We start from the raw sequence: 19,221 nt of genomic DNA, 5'->3' as shown, positions 1-19,221 counted from the left end.
AAACAATAGAAGAAATATTATAATAGTGTAATAATTTATTTAAATTTATTTTTTATAAATTAATTAATTTTTTAATTTATAATTGGTGATTTATTTTTGTGATATATATATATATGTAAACATATATCTATGTCAGATGAAAATATTTGTTATTCTAATAATGAATTAATTTAATACAGTTGTAGTAAATACAATGATAAGTAGCATGATGAATTACAACATTTATTTATTTATTATTTAATTAAAATTTTTATAAAATCAAACCAAAACCATTTATAATTTTTTAAATATCTTCTTAAAGAAAAAATAAAGTATTTTTTGAAGTTAATTATACAAATTTATTAATATTTTTTAAAATATATAAGTTGTTTTCCCTAAATAATGATAAATTTAATTTCATATTAAACTAGTTTAATAGTAATTAATTTAAATATTTATATTAAGATTATATACAATTAATAAAAAAAATATAATATAAATACATTTAATTTAATAATAATTAACTTAATAGTATGACAGGCTAAATATTTCTAACGGATAGAGAAAATTTATTAGCGCGTGAAATTTAACAGAAAACAGTAGTAGTAGTAATGGGTGCGTCCAAAAAGGGCGCTATAAGGGCAGTGCAGTGAATCTCTCAAGAGCAGAGTGCTCTGTGTGCGTGTGAGAGAGAGACAGACAGACAGAGCCCTTGAAGATCAAAGGGCATCATTTCTCTTTTCCTGGATTTCTACTAGAGGAAGAGACATGGGAAGAGGAAAGTTCAAGGGCAAGCCCACCGGCCATCGCCACTTCTCCACCCCTGAAGAACTCAGTATTAAACTCCTCCCTCCACAAATCGTAACGCTTTTGTTTTTTGGGATCATCTCAGATCTGTATCTGTTTTCGCCATTTCAGTTTATTTTTATTTTTTTTTAAAGATGTTATTGCCATTTTGTTTGCTGGAGTCGTCTTGAAATATGGATTTTGTTAAACTCCCAATTTTCCCCAGATTACGTGAATCATCAATTTTTATGGCTATTGATAATTTGATAGAATGTTTTTTCTTGATATGTTTATTTTTCATGAAATTTAGCGTGCAACTGCAGCGACTTATTCAGTTTCCCTGTGAATTTTAAATTTGGGATGATACGTATTTTGCTTTTTATTTTAGTAATTAGGAACCTTGTTCCCTTGATGTGCTGGTGGGAGATATTTATCATATGGTTTCGTCTGAAGAATTTGATTGGGTTTTTAGTGGGCTGTTGAGAAAATTTGCCTTCCAAGTTAGATAAACTATAATCAGATAGTGTTTTGACTAAAAAAAAAAATCAGATAGTGTTGTTTTATTTGATTGAATACTTAAAACTTTTCATGAGATATTAACTAATTTTGTGTGCAATTCTCTCAACTTTGAACAATCTCAGTTGCAGGTACCTCAACTCGTCCGCGTACTTTTAAACAGGTATTTGCTTTTCTGGGCTGCTATTTTTGACATTCATAAATAGTCGACCTTCTGATTTAATGGATTCACTTCAACTTTTAGTTTTGCAGTTTAAAACTTATATTATTATTATGGTTTCTTTTATGTTTCTTCAATATTTTCTTTGAAATATTTTTGCGGTGTTTCAAGAGTTCCATTGGCATTATTGACTAGTGACAACTTCCTCTTTCACTAGACAAATGCAATTGCATGTCTATAATTGCTTGAGATGAGAATCCCTGCCCTATATCATTCTCCTGAATTTTGACTATTGCTGGATTTCAACTATTGCAGATGATTACCCTGGTTTCCACCTTTAATTACTATTTTCAATATGAAAATTAGAATTTGATCAATTTCCTGTCTCCTCCCTCCCCCTTGATCTTGGATCCTTGAAAGAATACAAGTCCGATGCATGTTGATACTTTGGTTCCTGAATACATGTATTGCCACTTGAGAAAAAACTAATGAAGCACCAAGCAGTTATATATGCGTTTGTGACCAATTGTATTGGTTATGCACTGAGCAACAACTGTAATTTAAGTGTGTGTTTGTATGTGATGAAAGCTCTTTTACATGAAAAGCAACCTTCTTCTATGTATTAGGAACAGGAAGAAGTTGGAAAGGAGGTAGAAGATGAGTCTGAAGAGGAAGTTGAAGAAGAATCTGAGGTAAGTTGACTACTTGGTTCATCATAATTAAGCAATTATATCTTCCTTTTTGTAAAAAGCATTTTTTCTTCTCTCGATATTTTTAATCTGAGGTCAATTTGCTCATTGGTTTATCATAATTAAAAAACTCTCTCTTTCTTTTTTCTCAAAAACACTTTTCTTCTCTTGTTATTTTTAATCTGAAGTCAATCTACTTTTTGGTTTATCACAGTTAAGCGATTATCTCTTTCATATTTTCTCACAAAGTATTTTTTCTTTTCTCGGAATTATTATGAAATTTTGGCAGAAGCGCAAAGGTGCCCAGGGACTTATTGAGATTGAGAACCCTAATTTAGTAAAACCAAAGAATTTGAAGGCTAGAGATGTTGATGTAAGTTTGGCATATGTTCTTGATTGCAATGTTACTTCAGTATTTTGCTTATAGATGTCTACATGTGTTTAGTAATGAAAATTTAATTGTTTCTAGATTGGAAAAACAACTGAACTCTCAAGGCGTGAAAGGTTAGCCTTCATTGTTGCTTCTAATGATTTTTATTTTTTATTTTTTTATTACTGTTCAACTTCAATTGATAACTGCTTCATTTTTCAAATAAACATTCTATATGTTGATTTAATAATCTTGTTTTTCATTCTAACTGCATCATTATGAAAATTATATGTATTACTTTGCTGAATTTATTAAGGTTAGCAATTGGGTCTTGATGGTATGCACCATACCCCACAAATTGTAATGTGTCGTTTCAGATGGATAGGCCAGCTCCTGCATGTTTAACGTTAAATTTTTGCAACTCAAATGCTCAATCTATCATGGTATTCTTATGCAACACTCATCTGTTCCCTTTCCCTCTGGTTTGGGAGGGAACCACAAGCATCAACTTTATTTCTTATTGTGTTAAATCTTTCTGATTTATTGACAAGAATTATTCATAGTGTTGAAAGAGCACAAGGACTGAGTGAGTCCTTCTTGTGTTGAGTCAGCTTGTGGAAGACTGTTTTTAAACCATGAAAAATATATTTGGTTGATATAATCCCAGATGTCATATTGACGAAGGGAAAAAAGTCCAAATAAGCCCTTGAACTTTTCATCAAAGTCCAAATGAATCTAATTTGACCTTTTTGGTCAAATAAAACCCTAAACCAAGTCCAAAGAAATTTTAACCTCATAAAATATTATTTTATAATAATTAAATATCATTTTTGTAATTTTTAAATATTAAAATTACATAGTATGTTTGATTAAAACAAAAGCATTTTAATTAAAATAAGACCAAAATAAATAATAAAAATAAAATTCAAGAATAAAGATAGTAAATGAATGAGTAATTAAGAACTAAAGAAAATGATATATTTATTATGAAAATAAAATATTTTATTAGGTTAGGACTCAGGACTAGTTTGGACTTAAAATACATTCAAGATTTTATTTGGCCAAAAAGGTCAAATGGGACCTATGTGAACTTTGATAAAGAGTTGAGGAGTTCATTTGTACTTTTTCCCTATTGAGGAAGGTACCGGCTAGAATCATAGTTCACTAATTCATTCACCAATGAATTGAGAGAGCAACTAACAATGAAAATTATACTAATGAACAATGACTACATATGCAGAATGGCAATGAAATTAGATATTTGTTTCAAGGAAAATGTTTTCTTATAGAAACTTATATTAAGAACTCATAATATATTGTAACCACGTAAATAGTGAGTGGTAGCCAAACATTTTTATTGGTTGCAATATGCATATGCAATTGGTTCCAATATGGTTTTATCCTTCAAGTAGAGGGTAATACTAAGTTATCCAAACATTCCTTTTTTTCATTTTGCAGAGACTTAAACAATTAAATTTTAGTTCTTTTGACTGTGTTGGACTTGCTGAATGCCTTGGATTATTTGTTGGTTCAGGATTTTGGTTATGATAACAAACTTCCATCTCTTGACAGCATAAGAAAATTCTTCATTTGCATGTTCTTTAACAAAAAATAAAACAGCATGGCTCTATGGTTGATTTGCTAAGATTTGTTACTTTTGTTTTTGTCTTCTCTTTTTAACCAGGCTATAAAGTAGTGATGAGAATGTTCCATTGTTGCGTTGTTTTTCAATACTTTTGTTTGCAGAGAGGAGATTGAAAAACAAAAAGCTCATGAACGATATATGAGGCTGCAGGAACAAGGAAAAACTGAACAATCAAAGAAAGATTTAGGTAACTATCATGCACTGACAACAAAATGTCCTTTTTTCAACATATCGTCGAAGTTTGTTTCAATACTTTTCATATTTATTGATGTAAACTGCCAAGATTCATATTGTAAATGTGACTTCCTTTATGTTCATTTATTTCAAATTGCCATTATTTTGTTGCTCAAGATGTTTTACTTATTGGTGATGCTTGATGGTATGTGATGCATACCATCAGCTATAGCCGAAGTTCCTCATATGGCCCTTAGCATATCCTTTCAAAAGTACACTAACAATAAAGGAGCGACAGTTAGGTTTCAAATGAAAATGACATAGGATGAAAAAGTCGTTGAGTAACAATAGCAAATGTATCCATGGTAGTAAAATATGGATTTCAAATTCATTTGATGAGAGAACGCGTCCCGCTTGTTACTTGAGTTCAAGGATTAGTTTAATTTGGAAGTTTCTCGACAAAAGTTTGCCCTATTTCTTTTCAAAATTCATTTTTTATGATAAGAAACAAAAATAGAGAAAGGAGAAAATTTTAAATGTTTTTTTTCTTTGCAATACTTATTATTTGAATTTTTTTTCCATTTTGGGAAGTTGAAAACACAGTGGAAGTCAAGTTGGAGACATTTGAACGCCAAGTGTTTAATGAATTGTCATGTTGAATCAGAACTCTTAGGTGGTTGTTAAGTTGTTGCAGTAATGTTTATTGCTTTTCTAGAAAAGCTCAGACACCTTCAAACAGCTCATGAATTCCTTGGCTGATGTAAGTGGACAGATTGAGCTGTTTTCTTGGAAATCCTTGCCCTGAAATTATGGAGGAGAGCAATGTAGAAAGATTACTCAAAGGGGAAGAGAAATAAACCTCAAATTTTCTTAAATTCTCAGTTGTCAATTTCAATAATAATAAGTCTCTATTGCGATACCTAAATACATATTCTATTAAGATCAGAAACCTTAAAATAAGAAAATACTAGATCACTTAATTAGGAATATAAAACAACACTAATTAGGAAAATACCAAACCTATTAAAACTGTTTAAATGTTCCTAAATAATAATAGAATTCCTAAATATTATAAATACTACTTCATAGTTAAATTTTCTAGACAATAGAAACCTAAATTTTAAGTTTATGATGAAAACATTAACTCAAATAATTCTTAAATCTGTCTTTCTTGACTGAATCAGTATCCCCTAGTTGGAGAAAACTATATCTCGAGTTTTGTAGTGCTGAAAAATCAAGAATTTGGAGAACATGTGACCTTATCTTCTTGGATGGTGATAATATGATGAAACAATAAACTTGATTCTTTCCTTTGCATCCTAATAAACACTTGAACATATAAAATCAGTCATTGCCACAGTTAAAAGGATCTTCAACTCAGTAGGAGCACGAGAATTAGAATAATGTTATGCCATTATTATCTCCATGGCTTGATTTGCTTCTTTCCTTGAGATAAATTCCTCAAGTTTTTCTTACTCATTTTCCAAAAATTCTTCACAATCCCCTTAATTTGACATAGCTTGCTTCTTGTTGATGTTGACATGCCCAGGCCATGTCTAATGATCCCTTAACTTGCCGAAGGCATGCTGCTCTACGCCCAATTTGTGGTTAGTCGTATGTAACACACCCAGGGTTTGTCGTCCTTAGTTCTCATATGCCTGAGGGCTTGTTGTGTATTATCCTACTTTAATTTGGACGCTTTATGAATACCAATGGATTACCTGTCCAAGGTGCATCTGGACTTCTATGTAGTTTAATTCTCCATTTATGCTCCTTAAGCAGCAGTTCAGAAGGACTTACATTTATAGAACTGAGGCTTTATTTCATGCCTGTTAATGTCAAAATATGATTCAACTCATTAGAAATGGATGTGGTGGATTTGTGATGGCAGTGGCCATGCTTGCATAAGTCTTACAAAAGTTGTGAGAAAGAGCAATGGGGATGGCTAAAGGAAAATAGAGAAAAGGAGAACAGTAGCTAGGAAGAAATGTTCATTGTAAAAGGCTAAGGCTTCTTATGTATTCTTTGGGTAATTTCCACAAGGAAATGAATGAAAGGCTCTATTACCAAATTGCTGTAGAACACAGAGAACACTCAAAAGTAAAGAGAAACAAGTATCGAATTGTTTCTTAATTCTCATTTATCAATGTCAATACTAATAAGCTCTCTACCAAAATTCCTAGGCATTTATATTAGGATAACTAGTTCTTCTAGTATTAGGATTAGAAATCCCTAGATAAGAAAAATATTAAACCAATCTAATTAGGAATATACAAACAACAGTAGTTAGGAAAATGCTAAACATAGTATAGCTTTGTAAGCATTTCTAAATAATAGAATTATTACTTCCTAATGAAACCTAAACAGCTACACTTCTTATCTTTACTATGAAAAATTAAATCAAAATAATTCCTAAATCTAGTATTTGACTGCATCAGGAGCTATTGTCACGATGCCTTCTGTTAGTGCACTATGATGGGCTAATGAAGATTAAGCAATTGAGAAGATTTTTTTTATCAACTGTCTTTTATCAGGAAGCTCTTTGAAGATCGAGTCATTGCTTTACTTTTAATCTATTTTAAAATTTTTGACAAAGATCAGTAAAATGAACTTATGTTTTACGTCATTTGTGTAACTAATTTCTGCTGTTTACTTGAGCCGTTGTTGCATCACTATTCATGATAAGTTAATTTCTTTAGTATGTTTTCACTTCTGATTTAATTTCTTTAGGATGTTTTTTTACCTTCTGATTCCTCGGCATCATCTTCGATTTGCACAAGCATCTATTTGGCCTTCATTATTCTTTTTTTTTTTTAAGCTTGCCTGTTGGCTTAGTGATTTAATTTCCTCTGCATAATTTTACCATCCTAATTTTTTTTCATGGTTTACATCAATCTGATCTAACATCACTCTTGCAGAGCGCTTGGCCCTAATAAGACAACAGAGAGCAGAAGCTGCCAAGAAAAGAGAAGAAGAGAAGGCTGGTATGGTTCTAGATGATGAGTAAAGATTAGAGCTAGTATCACATATGCTTTTTATTTTCTTCCATTGGAAACTAACACCAGTTCCATTTATTCTGTCAGCCAAAGAACAGAAAAAATCTGAAGCTCGCAAGTAAGCAGGTTGCTCATTGCGTAGTTATTGGTTTATTTTTCCTCATACATTGAACCCTTATATTTGTAAACTATAACTTTTATTCCCCAGCCACCCTTTCCATTTAAAAAAAAAAGTAAGAAAATGAAAAAAAAACAGAAAAAAGAAAAAGTATGCAGGAACACTTGGAATTGCATTGCTTCAGTTTTGTTCTGGAAGCATGCCAAGTCAGAAAACAGCTATTGGTGTTCTGTTATTAAGGAAAGCTGGTATGAATGAATTTTATGTTGGTCTTCAATACAAGAAATGTTGCTTATGCTGAAAGAAAATGTTTAAAGAGTATGCTTTCGCCAAGCATAAAATGCTTGTTAAGTTTACAATCTTCCTTTGTGTTATTGTGGTATGTTCACAGTTCCATGCTTTTAATAAAAAAGACAATTTGGAAAAATCTTAGGAAATGGAAATAGCAAAGGTTATGCTCATTGATCCTAATCTGTTAATCAAGTATGGAGGAGAAAGGAAGTAAAAGAAGTTAGAGATGGTGCCTGTAGTTGGCGTCTGAAATGGACAAAAGCCAGCACATTCTTGTATTTTGGGCACAAATAGTGAAAGATTCTGGCCGTAAGGTGCCATTAGAAGGAAATTGTAAGCTGGATGATGAAGAAACGTTGATGCTTTTTTCATGAGTAATGTGCTGTTAGATTCTATTATCAACCAAGTTGCTAAAAGCGTAGGCCCTGTGACCACCCCAAATTTGCAGAGATGGAAAAGGAATATCCCTCCCAATGAATCCATCCATTCCAAACTTTATAATGAAGATTAATAACTAATAAAGTTCATATATCCTATCAGAAAACAGAATAAGGTAAGAACTAAGAAGTAGGTATGCTGAAATTTGGATAAAATGCCTTTTTTTATCCAATTAATTGAGTCCTGCCTGTAAACTAGGTCAAATTCATGCAACCTTCCAAAAAAACAAAATGCATGAATTGTACATATTCCTTTTTATGTATATGGCCCACTCTTAAATTTAGGTTTTAACTTTATGAATAAAAAGTAGGCCATTTATATTTATATAATTATTACAGTAAATTTAATATTGTTTTGTCCCATAATTTTTATTTATTTTATTTTTTATGTATTAAAAATATAATTTTTATATTTATTTTAAATATATTAAATTTTATTAAATATTAAAAAATATTTTAAAGATATTTTTATAAAATTAAATAGAATTATAATAATTAATTTATATATTATTATAATTAAAAAATTATAATAATTTTAATATAATTAAAAAAATAAATAAAAATTATGAGATGAAAAAAATAATATTTAATATTAATATAATATATAAGGAATTATTCAATTAGAGCAGAAGAATTGAGAGAGAGAGAGAGAGAGAGAGAATAAGGGAGCACGTGGATAAGAGCTAAACAGAACATGGCATGAGCCATATTTTGATTGTCGTTGAGGTGCACAGAAAGCGTAGGACCCACCTTAATCCTTATATTTCGCACTCACACCACAATTACCTTTTTCTTTTTTTTTTTTTTTAAGAAAGCGCATCTTTATTTTAAAGAGTGTCTTCAAAATTCATTTTAAGAACTGAATTATTTAGTCTTTAAGATTTGAATTCATGACCATCTCAATTTCTCTTCTCAAAATCATAATTATTATTTTTTGGCAAAGAAAATTCATGATTTTATTTTTAGTTTTTATAAAATTTTTTAAAATAAAAATTAAAAAAATAAAATATAAAATTTTTCAAGATTTATTTATCACTAAATTAAATTTGAGAATGTATTAAATTATATTTTTATTTATCGTTTTTCAAACGCACCACTGTTAATTTCCGGACTTAAGTCAGAGTTGTTAATGGCTACTACTCCCTTTAAAATTTTAATTTTTAAGTTTAAATAAGTTAAATATAAACACTTTATGCTGTTGAGAGTAACACAGTAAATATTTAAATTAAAATTATAAGGTTTGAATTTATAAAAATTATAATAATTAATTATATTATTATAATTTACAAAAAATAAAATTGATCACACTTATTATTATTATTATATTTTAAATTTTATTAACTATATTATGAATAAATTAATAAAATTAAATGAATATAATTTTATTATTTTATAAAAAATTTAATTTAATTAATAAAATTTTAAATACATTTAATTAAAAGTCAAACTATTTATTTTTTAATAAATTATTAATTATATAGTTAATTTGTATTTAATTATTATAATTATTATAAATTTTAATATTTAATAAATTATAATTATAATTTAAATATTTAATAAATTAATATAAAATAATATATGGACAGTTATAAGTGTATATTTGACTAAATTAATATAAAATAATAGACTGTCACATTTAGCATTTTTTATTTTTAATAAAAGTTTTAAAACCTTAATTGTCTAAACCATGATGATGGTGCAGCAGTATTCACTTTAAATTAAAAAAAAAAATTAATTGAATTAAATTAATTTAAAAATTTTGTTTAATTTTTTATTTATTTTGATTTGATTTAATTTTTAATTTTAAAATTTTGATTTGATTTTAATTAGAAAAAATTAAAATGAATTAATTAGTAATAATAGTATATTATTTTTAATAATATTAAGAAATTAGATTATATTAAAATTAAAATATTTTAATTAAATTTTAAAATATTAAAAATATAGTTTAAAAAATAAAAAATTTATTAAAAATTCAAACTGAATTGGATTGAATCGAATCAGATCAATTCAGTTTGATTCAATATTTAATTAAAATCGATTCGATTTAATTTTAATAAATATTAAAATTTTAATTTTTAATTTATTTTTCAATTTCAAATTAGATTGACCGAATGATCACAGTAGACTCATATATTTGTTTTGTTATTTACTTTTAAAAACAGTTTTTTAAAATTATTTGTATAAAAATAAATATAAAATATTTTTTAAATATATTATTTAATAATACAATAAAAATATAAATAATTATATAAATGGTTATACATAAAAAATAATAAAAAATTATATTTATATATATTATAATAAAAAATTATTATTTAATTTTTTCATATTGAAAAATTTATTAATCGATTTCTTTATTTAAAAAAATATATTAAAATATTTATAAAATTTTAAAAAAATTTATTAATTATTTTTTATTAATTTTAATTATTAAATATTATAAAAAATTATTGTTTAATTTATGTACTATAAAAAATATATTAACTAATTTATTTTAAAAATATATAAAACGTTATTGTAATTTTAAAAAAAATTACTAATTTAACTATTTTATTAAATTTAACAGTTAAATATTATAAAAAATTTTAAATATCTATAATATAAAACAACTAATTATTAATAAACAGTTAAATATTATAAAAAATTTAAATATCTGTAATATAAAAGAATTAATTGGTAAATATTTTTATAAAATTAGGCAATTAACTAATTAATTTTCTTATTAGATAAATTAATCATATAATTAATAGTTAAAATTAATGAAATGATTATTTAATATATTTTTAATATTTTAAGAATATTTTAATATATTTTTTAAAATAAAAGGATAAACTAATAATTTTTTTTATAATATAAAAATTAAATAATAAATTTTTTAAAAAATATTAAAATATTTTTAATATAAAGAGAATAATTATTAAATATTTTTATAAAACTAAAAAAATAATTAATAAATGTTTTATATTATAAAGCTAAATAGTAAAATATTTAATAATTAAAATTAATAAAAAAATTAATGAGTATTTATATTTTTTAAAATCTAAAAGTATATTTTAATTTATTTTTTAAAATTAATTAATATATTTTTTATATTATAATAACTAAATAATAAATTTCTTTCGTTATTATAAAATAAAAATATATTTTATAAATTAATTAAATGAATATAAATTTGATTGATGTGATAAAATTTTAAAATTTTTAATGATAATTTAATAAAATTATAAAGAAAACTAATGGTTTGGTAAAATATGTAATAAGAAAATTAATATTTATAATTTTCACGAAATTTTTTAAAAAAATTATTAATTAATTTTTTATTAATTTCAATAATTAAATATTATAGGAAAAGTTAAAATATTAAGACTTTTATAAAATTGAATGATTAATTAATGAGTTTTTTAAAATTAAAGTGATTAAATAATAAAATATTGAATAGATAATAAAATATTGAATAGATAAAATAATAAAAAATAATTATTATATTTTTAAAATTTTAAAAATATTTTAATATATTTTTAAATTTAAAAAATCAATAAATTTTTTTATAATATAGAAATTAAATAATAAAATTTCAAAATGATGAATTTCACATAATTTTCAGAATTTTTAAATAATAACAGCAAAAAGAAAATTTCAATATATTCCTCTTTCTTATTGGCTGCCAAGAATATGCCTTCTGGCTTTATGGTATATGGTATCTCTATATATCCACAACCACAACAAATTAAAAATAAAATCTAATTGAAAAAATTTAAAATCTTTTAATTTACATTTTATAATTCTAATATTGTGTTTTTTTTTATTATTCTGAATTTTTTTAATAAACTTAATTTGATTTGAATTAAATTTTAGATTTTCGCAATATTAAATTTAGTTTTTTCTTTTTTTTTTACATAATAAAAAGTCAATAATGAGGTAATTTAGTTAATATTCCTTAAATTTTAAGATTTTTTTCATATATATTTAAATTTTAATTAAAATTAATCAATTAACAAAAATTCTAAATTATTTTACAAAGAACATACTTTTTTTCAATATTAAAATTAATTAATGTTCAATTATATTTATTCATCAATTTTCTCAATTAAAATATACCTAAATATTGGAATGCAATATAAAATAGTTTATTTTTTAAGAAAATAATAATATAAAGTTTTTAAAAGTAATTCCTGTTAATTCTCAACCATAATTTTAATTGAAATTTCTAATTATTGTCATTATTATTATTTTAAATTAATGTCAGAATGATTTTATTCGTCTTATAAGTAAAAAATAAAATTTAATTTTTTAGAATCAACGTTATTTCTTTTACATAATAAAATAAATAAGTATGCTTTGTAATTACTTTATTTTGTTATTATTAAAAAAATTTATCAATTAATTTAAAAATAATAATTAGCAAAAGAAATAATGTTGATTTTGAAATTTATATTGTATTTATTTTACCAAAATAAACTCAGGAAAAAACTTAACTTTTTCTTCATTACAAGAAAAATTTTCATTGATTAATTTCATTAAATATTATAAATGCTAAAAAAAATATAAAAATATAAAAATATTTTTTATTTTTATATTTTTACGGAATAAATAGAGGCTTAATTTTTTTCAAAAAAAAAAATAGAGGCTTAATTTTTCTTTTTCAGTGGCGGTTATTAAATAGAATTCCATCTTTCACTGGTAATTAAAACGGTTAAAAAAACAAGGAAAACAGAGTTTTGCTTCTTATAATTTGTATATATAAAATAATTAGAAAGGGGAAATCCAAACTGAGTGCCCTTCCTTCCATCCTTCTTTCCTTCCTCTGTTTGTCGCGCTCTCAGAATTTCTGCGGGAGATCTCTCAGAGTTCCTTAATTTTGGTTTGCTTTTCTTCTCTTTGTTTTCTATTTTATATTTTCTAGCTTTTATTTTGTGTTTTGAAAGCCAGGGTTTCAACCGATTGCATTGTGGCCGTTAATTTCAATTATCTAATCTCTTTTTTGTTTGTTAGTTTTTGGTAAGCAGACCTTTTAACTCTTTTTTTTTTTTTTTTCCAGGTATTCTGTCGCAATTTATCCATTGGTGAAACTTCAGCTCTACTCTGTTTAATGTTCAAAAGGTACCGATTTATCCCCCTCTCTTTCTTTCTGTTATTACCCATTTGTAAATTTTGCAGCTTTATTTGCAGATATTTCAAAGTTTTTTCCTTTTCTGTTTTAATTTCTGGTTTTTTGGTAAGTTTTGATGGTGAATGACACATATATTGATTGTTGCTTTTTTTTTTTTTTTTGGGTGGGGGGTGGGGTGGGGGTGGGATTATTTTCATATTTTTATTTTAAAATTGCTTTTAGTAGTAGAATGCCGTTGGTTTTTAGCGTTCTTCTTTCACAGGCTAAATGGGTATCTTTAGGATTATTGTAATTTTGAAGTTAGGATCTCAATTTTTGAAGATAAAATTAATAGTATACTTTTTTTTCTTTGTTTATTCTCATGTTGCCTTATTTGTTTTTGTTGGTTCTACTTGGCTCATTTATGATCTTTTTCTCCTAGGATGGATTGGTGGTTGCTATTTGGGGGGGGGGGGGGTGAGAATGAAGGATTGGCAACCTATTCCTGTTAGTTAGACTATGCCCCTCTTTTGATTGTGTTTCTCGGTGACATATATATATATATATATATATATATATATATATATATATATATGAGATTGTATCAGATATACACGTAATTAACTTGAAACAGTAATTATGTTGTGATTGAGGTGGGTAAAGTAATTTGATTTGAACTCTTGTAAGATTGTGATGTTGGAACTTCTATGTTATCATGTGAGGGAATGCTATTATTTTTAAAACTGATTGAAGAATTGAAACAAAAGGTAGGAAATTTTCTTCTTTCACCTGAGTTCCTATGATGTCCGAATGAGATTTGAGGTTCATGACAAATTGACAACCATAAGACAATAAAATAAAGTTCTGTGAACTATTCCTCATTGGACAATTCTAAGGACATAATGCTGAGGTCTTGATTTCAACTGAATTGATCAAAACTTCTAAGTAAAGGTGGGAGTTTTTGAGGCATCACAATTGGAACTCTAAGCATCGCAACAAAATTCTTAAGACATCATAGCTTTCAAATGACAGGTCCCTGGCATATGCAAGATCAAATTAAGAGAACAAATATTAGTATTGTTTGGTTATTAAGCATTTCATTCTCTGCATCAATCTTATCGGCGTGAATATTTTGGTAGGCTTTGTTTTTCATCTAGTTGTGCTTTGTCTTCGAAAATTTGGGCCTGCAAGTGTTTGGAGCTAGAGATATGTTATGACCTACTCATGCATAAAGTTAAAGCATATTTTTATGTCATTTGTCAAAGATGACCTGTAACATGTCTCCCATGCAGATGTAGAAAAAGCAAAGAGGTTTGCACTTATATTCCATATTGTCAATGGATCAAAGTCATTACCTAGAACATAGGTTTCAATTCTTTCAACTACCGTTGAAGCCCCACGTAGAACATTTGAAATGGACTTTTAAGTTTTGAACCAATCTTTGGCATGAATGGGTAACCACACGTAAACTATCTTCCCTCCGGAGTAATTCTTTTTACGTTGAATAATTATCTTGGGAGATTGGATCTTCTCCTACATTCTTGGACTCTCTTGCTTTTCTCTTTTTGTTCACTCCAACAAGTCCTTCCCCTTGCCCTCAAGAATGGTGCTTATATGTGCCATTTTGTATCGATATTGTTGACGTGGTATACCATTGAATGATCTGTCGCGAGGCCTGGCCAATGGGTTGAACTGCTCGGTCTGGTTCAAGGCTTCTTTAGGGGAATCAGAACTGCAGGATCCCCCTGGGTGATTCCGCTCTGCTTGCATTTGATCAAATCCAACAGTTGATTTTTTTTTTTTCAATTTTTTAAAAGAAAATATCTATCTTTGTCCTGGAACCGAAACTACTAGTTCCATTCTGGTTTTGAACCAGCCCTTGTCCAGTGTAGCTGTAGAAAGAAATGAAAATGAATAATGGGATTATTGGTCTTATGCATTCCATTTCTTTTATTTAAACCTTATAAGTGGAACATTTGAAGAGACATTGAAAATCTCTCTCTGAAGTTTGTTATACACTTGTATTTCTGGAGAAGTACTTTTTATTTATTATCTACAATTTTCTTCTTCATTGATGTTCAAGACTGTCTACTTCTCAACTTTTGCTAGCATTAGATGCTATGCGCAAATTTATAGGTGATTTAAAAATGAGGAAATGGGATTTTTGGTGTCACTTGTTGCATTCCCATTCGCCATCTATGTTGCAACATGTGAAGGAACTTTGAAATTGTATCACTTTCTTATTTTATTTGCATATTTAATTGTCTGTGTACACACATCATCCTGTTTGTATTGCCAAACAATCAATGTCTTATATTCTAATAGTTATATGCAACTCTTGCATGAGTACTCTTCCTTTATTATTCCCAACTAATAGGGACTTGATCTTGTGAATATCATTTCTGGAAGCAGGGATAACTTGAACTATGGGTCAAAGAAACATGCTATGCACTAATCAGATTGATCTAGAAATGGATAGGCAAGGCCAGGGTTATCTACATCCTGAGCCCTGCATTCTCTTGGGGGGTGTAACCAACTTTGCACAACCTGATATTCAGACAGTGGTTACAGCTTCAGGGAATACAAGTAATCTTGATTCCCGTCATCCACCAGAGTGTTATGACAACGCTATTTTTTATGGGATGCCACAATACCCTGGTGTTCAACATCATCCTCAGCATCATGCTCCAAATCTTGATTTGGGTGTTGTTGCAGCATCCAGCTTCTATGTTCCTTACATGACCCCATCTTCTGGTTTTCCTTTGAGTCATGGGTCTTGTGATCATTTACCATCTTCCACCAATTATGGAGTCATCGGAGTTTCTGCTGATGCGTTTGGAACAAACAGCCACTTCATGGATAATGCCAGAGGTTCATACAAGAGAAAGAATGCTGAAGGCAACCCAGCGAATTTCCAGTATTTCAATGCCTCAGCCAGCTCTAGTTCTTCAACTACCCCCTTAAATACTAGACATCCTGATGGGATTACTCTAATGGATGCTGCACCTTTCGCCCCACCTCAGTACAGAGGGAATAGTACTTCATCAATCAGGGAAGTGGGATCTCATAGAAGTGTGAGGAACAGATTAGGTGCTACAGGGCTGGATCCTGTTCTGGCTCAGAATCAAAATCACTTTATTCAAGGAAACCATATGAGTCAGCCCTTTCAGCCATCTGGTTCTCCATGGTTGGATCAACAGCTGAGCAATGCTTCCAGTGATGCAGGAGCTTCAGCATGGAGCCATAACCCAGCAATTACTTACATGCATGGTAGTTTTTAGTTTCCTATTTTTTATATTCTTTGGTTTCTTGGTGCAATTTTATCTTAATCTGAAACTTAGGTTAATTACTCTAGGGTGCAATTGAAGACTAATTGTATCATATTAACTTGAACATATGAACTTGCTAACTTGTTTTGTTTCTCTTAGGGAACAATTTCAGTGGGGTTGAGTCTGGAAGCATGAGTCCGCAACGTTATCATGATCTGTCTGGCAACAGAAGTAACACAAGTTTCTTGCATCCCTCTCCTGCCAATCTCCGACACCACAATTTTCATCACCTGTCACTTCCTATTCAAGGAATGAGACGCCACAATCTTAATGTTCTTCCCCCTACTTCATTTCGAGGTCCAACAAGCTATGTCTCGCAGACCAATGTGAATCCATCTCAGGATGGTATGGATATAGGTATTAGGCATCCTGGACCTATCCAGCCAACTGGCCTTAGAATATACAGACCTCACCGTGAGGGATTTGTATCTGAGACATCTATAAGACACCGCAATGTTCCTCATCTTAGAGTCTTGCCAACTGATGTAATGTTTCTTCCTTACCTCTCACTTTTATTTCAATAAATGCTCATTACAAGTGGTTGTTTTTTGAATTTTGAAGAATATTATTGTTAGCTTGGATGATATATATACTATACTTGATTGACATTGTATTTTCTATTTATTGAAGAGACTAAGACATATCAATTGATATGTGCAGGGGGTAGCTCTACTAGAGTTCACTGATTATTATGAATTAGAGAATTATGTTGACCATCACAGTGACATGCGCTTGGATATAGAGGACATGTCTTATGAGGTAAGTCTGAAATTGAAATACTTCCTCTTTATTTATTACCATGGAAAACTTGATAGCATTCACAACTGAAATAATCAGAAGGAATATGAATGATATGGAAAAATGAAAGCAATAGATATTGAAAATCAAACATTTCTAATTTTACTGCAGGAGCTTCTTGCACTTGGGGAGAGGATTGGCAATGTGAGCACTGGATTATCAGAGGAAACAATCAGAAGTCAATTAAAGATACGAACATATTCATTATCACCAATGTCGATCAATCTGGAAGAGATGGCTTGTATGGATCAAGAAACTGATTCTTGCATTATATGCCAGGTACTTAGAGAGCTATATTGATTGAGTGGAAACTTGTGAATTTTATTTGATTTACTCATTTTTGGAGAAGTATTTACTCTGCTGGGACTCATTCAGGATGAATACAAAGATCAAGAGAAGATTGGAAGTCTTGAGTGTGGACATGAGTACCATGCAGATTGCTTGAAGAAGTGGTTGCAAGTGAAGAATGTCTGCCCCATATGCAAATCTGAAGCATTGACTGCAGAAACGAAGGATGTATAGGAGCAGTAATTCACCCTCCAGAAAATAAAAATAAAATAAAATAAATATAGGAAAGGGGTGATGGTCTGATATGGTCATTCAGAGCATTGGTGTTTGTTCTTTGTGCTCTAATTGGTATTTTGGTATGTATTTTGTACATTGACATGCAGATAATACAAACTAACAGTCGCTGTGAATCTTTTATTTGTTGGTCCTGTATTTATCAGAATTTGTACAGACGCACTCTTTATGCATTTGCATGTTTGTATTATTATCAACTCCCAGTCCCTGTTAATATTTTATTTCAATGTTCGGATGAGTTTTTATTTAAACTTTTCCTTTGATGTGATTTTGTGTATATCCCATTTTATGATATTTTGAATATATGGATGTTCGGAGAAGAGAAGTTTTTAAAGGAAGCAGAGTTGAGAATTGAAATGAGGGAGAAAGGAAGAGAGAGATTTGGGCATTAAGCTTAATGCATAATCAGAAATGAGAGTGAAAAGAAGAGCCAGAGTTGGTAGAAATTACGTTTCTCTGTTTGCCTTGTTCTTTAGCTTGTTTGCAATAATTTGATTGCTTTTTTAAGATAGTAGTGAGCATGGAGAAAAAGAAATCCAAGGTCAACTGCATTTTCAAAATGAAGAAACATGCAACAACAAATTTGAAGGAAAGAGTTGCGCCGACGCATGGAAAGAAACCTTCTTTCTTGAATCTTCATCTGCTGATCTCCTTCCAAATCAGCTTAGAAATCATCGGGAAGGTTGGTGAAGGTGAGCTTTTAGCGCACCTTCAGAGACTTGCTCCACTAGCCAACGCGGAACTAGGTTAGCAAAAGATGAACTAAAATTGATGAAGTCTTCCATTTATACTTTTAATTCAAAATCAATACTCGTAATTATTTAATTAAATTAAATTTTTATATAATTAATTTTATAAAACACAAAAATAGAAAAACAGTTTTAATTTTTTTTAACTTATTATTTTACGCACTAATTACGATATTTTCTATGGGTATTAAACAAAGTAACTTTTTCTTTATTACTAAAAATAAGATAATTTAATATAATTAATTCCTAACATAAATATTTTGTAAAACTATTTAGCTACGAAAATTTATTAATTTAACAAAAACACTTAAGAGTTTATTCATTTAAAATATATATAATATATAATACTTTTTTAAGATGATAAAATATTAATTATAAATAACACCTCATTAATATTTTATATATATATATATATATATATAATTTATTATTTTATTTAAATTGAAAGAAATTATAATAAATTAAAATATTAAAAAATAAATTTTAAAAGAAGTGATTTGTAATTAAAAA

The 19,221-nt window shown here is 28.2% G+C and overlaps 2 protein-coding genes across 2 annotated transcripts; both read left to right on the top strand.

Annotated features, from left to right (window-relative positions):
* The first annotated feature begins 567 nt into the window (after nucleotides 1-567).
* On the top strand, nucleotides 568-7,719 carry LOC110611289 (28 kDa heat- and acid-stable phosphoprotein). The gene is made up of 8 exons (XM_021751512.2): nucleotides 568-814; nucleotides 1,407-1,444; nucleotides 2,068-2,133; nucleotides 2,420-2,503; nucleotides 2,600-2,634; nucleotides 4,247-4,332; nucleotides 7,238-7,303; nucleotides 7,403-7,719. The coding sequence occupies exons 1-8, from the start codon at nucleotides 748-750 to the stop codon at nucleotides 7,435-7,437; spliced, it is 477 nt and encodes a 158-aa protein (XP_021607204.1). The 5' UTR covers nucleotides 568-747; the 3' UTR covers nucleotides 7,438-7,719.
* Nucleotides 7,720-12,877: 5,158 nt separating this feature from the next.
* LOC110611286 (probable E3 ubiquitin-protein ligase ZFP1) lies at nucleotides 12,878-18,183 on the top strand. The gene is made up of 7 exons (XM_043955381.1): nucleotides 12,878-13,025; nucleotides 13,203-13,264; nucleotides 15,666-16,523; nucleotides 16,682-17,067; nucleotides 17,243-17,341; nucleotides 17,492-17,659; nucleotides 17,756-18,183. Exons 3-7 carry the CDS (start codon nucleotides 15,680-15,682, stop codon nucleotides 17,900-17,902), a joined length of 1,644 nt encoding a protein of 547 aa, XP_043811316.1. The 5' UTR covers nucleotides 12,878-13,025; nucleotides 13,203-13,264; nucleotides 15,666-15,679; the 3' UTR covers nucleotides 17,903-18,183.
* Nucleotides 18,184-19,221: the final 1,038 nt, after the last annotated feature.

The sequence above is a fragment of the Manihot esculenta genome, chromosome 3 (assembly GCF_001659605.2).
Source record: "Manihot esculenta cultivar AM560-2 chromosome 3, M.esculenta_v8, whole genome shotgun sequence".
In the NCBI taxonomy this organism is placed as follows: domain Eukaryota; kingdom Viridiplantae; phylum Streptophyta; class Magnoliopsida; order Malpighiales; family Euphorbiaceae; genus Manihot; species Manihot esculenta.
This window is presented reverse-complemented; position numbering and strand designations above follow the sequence as displayed.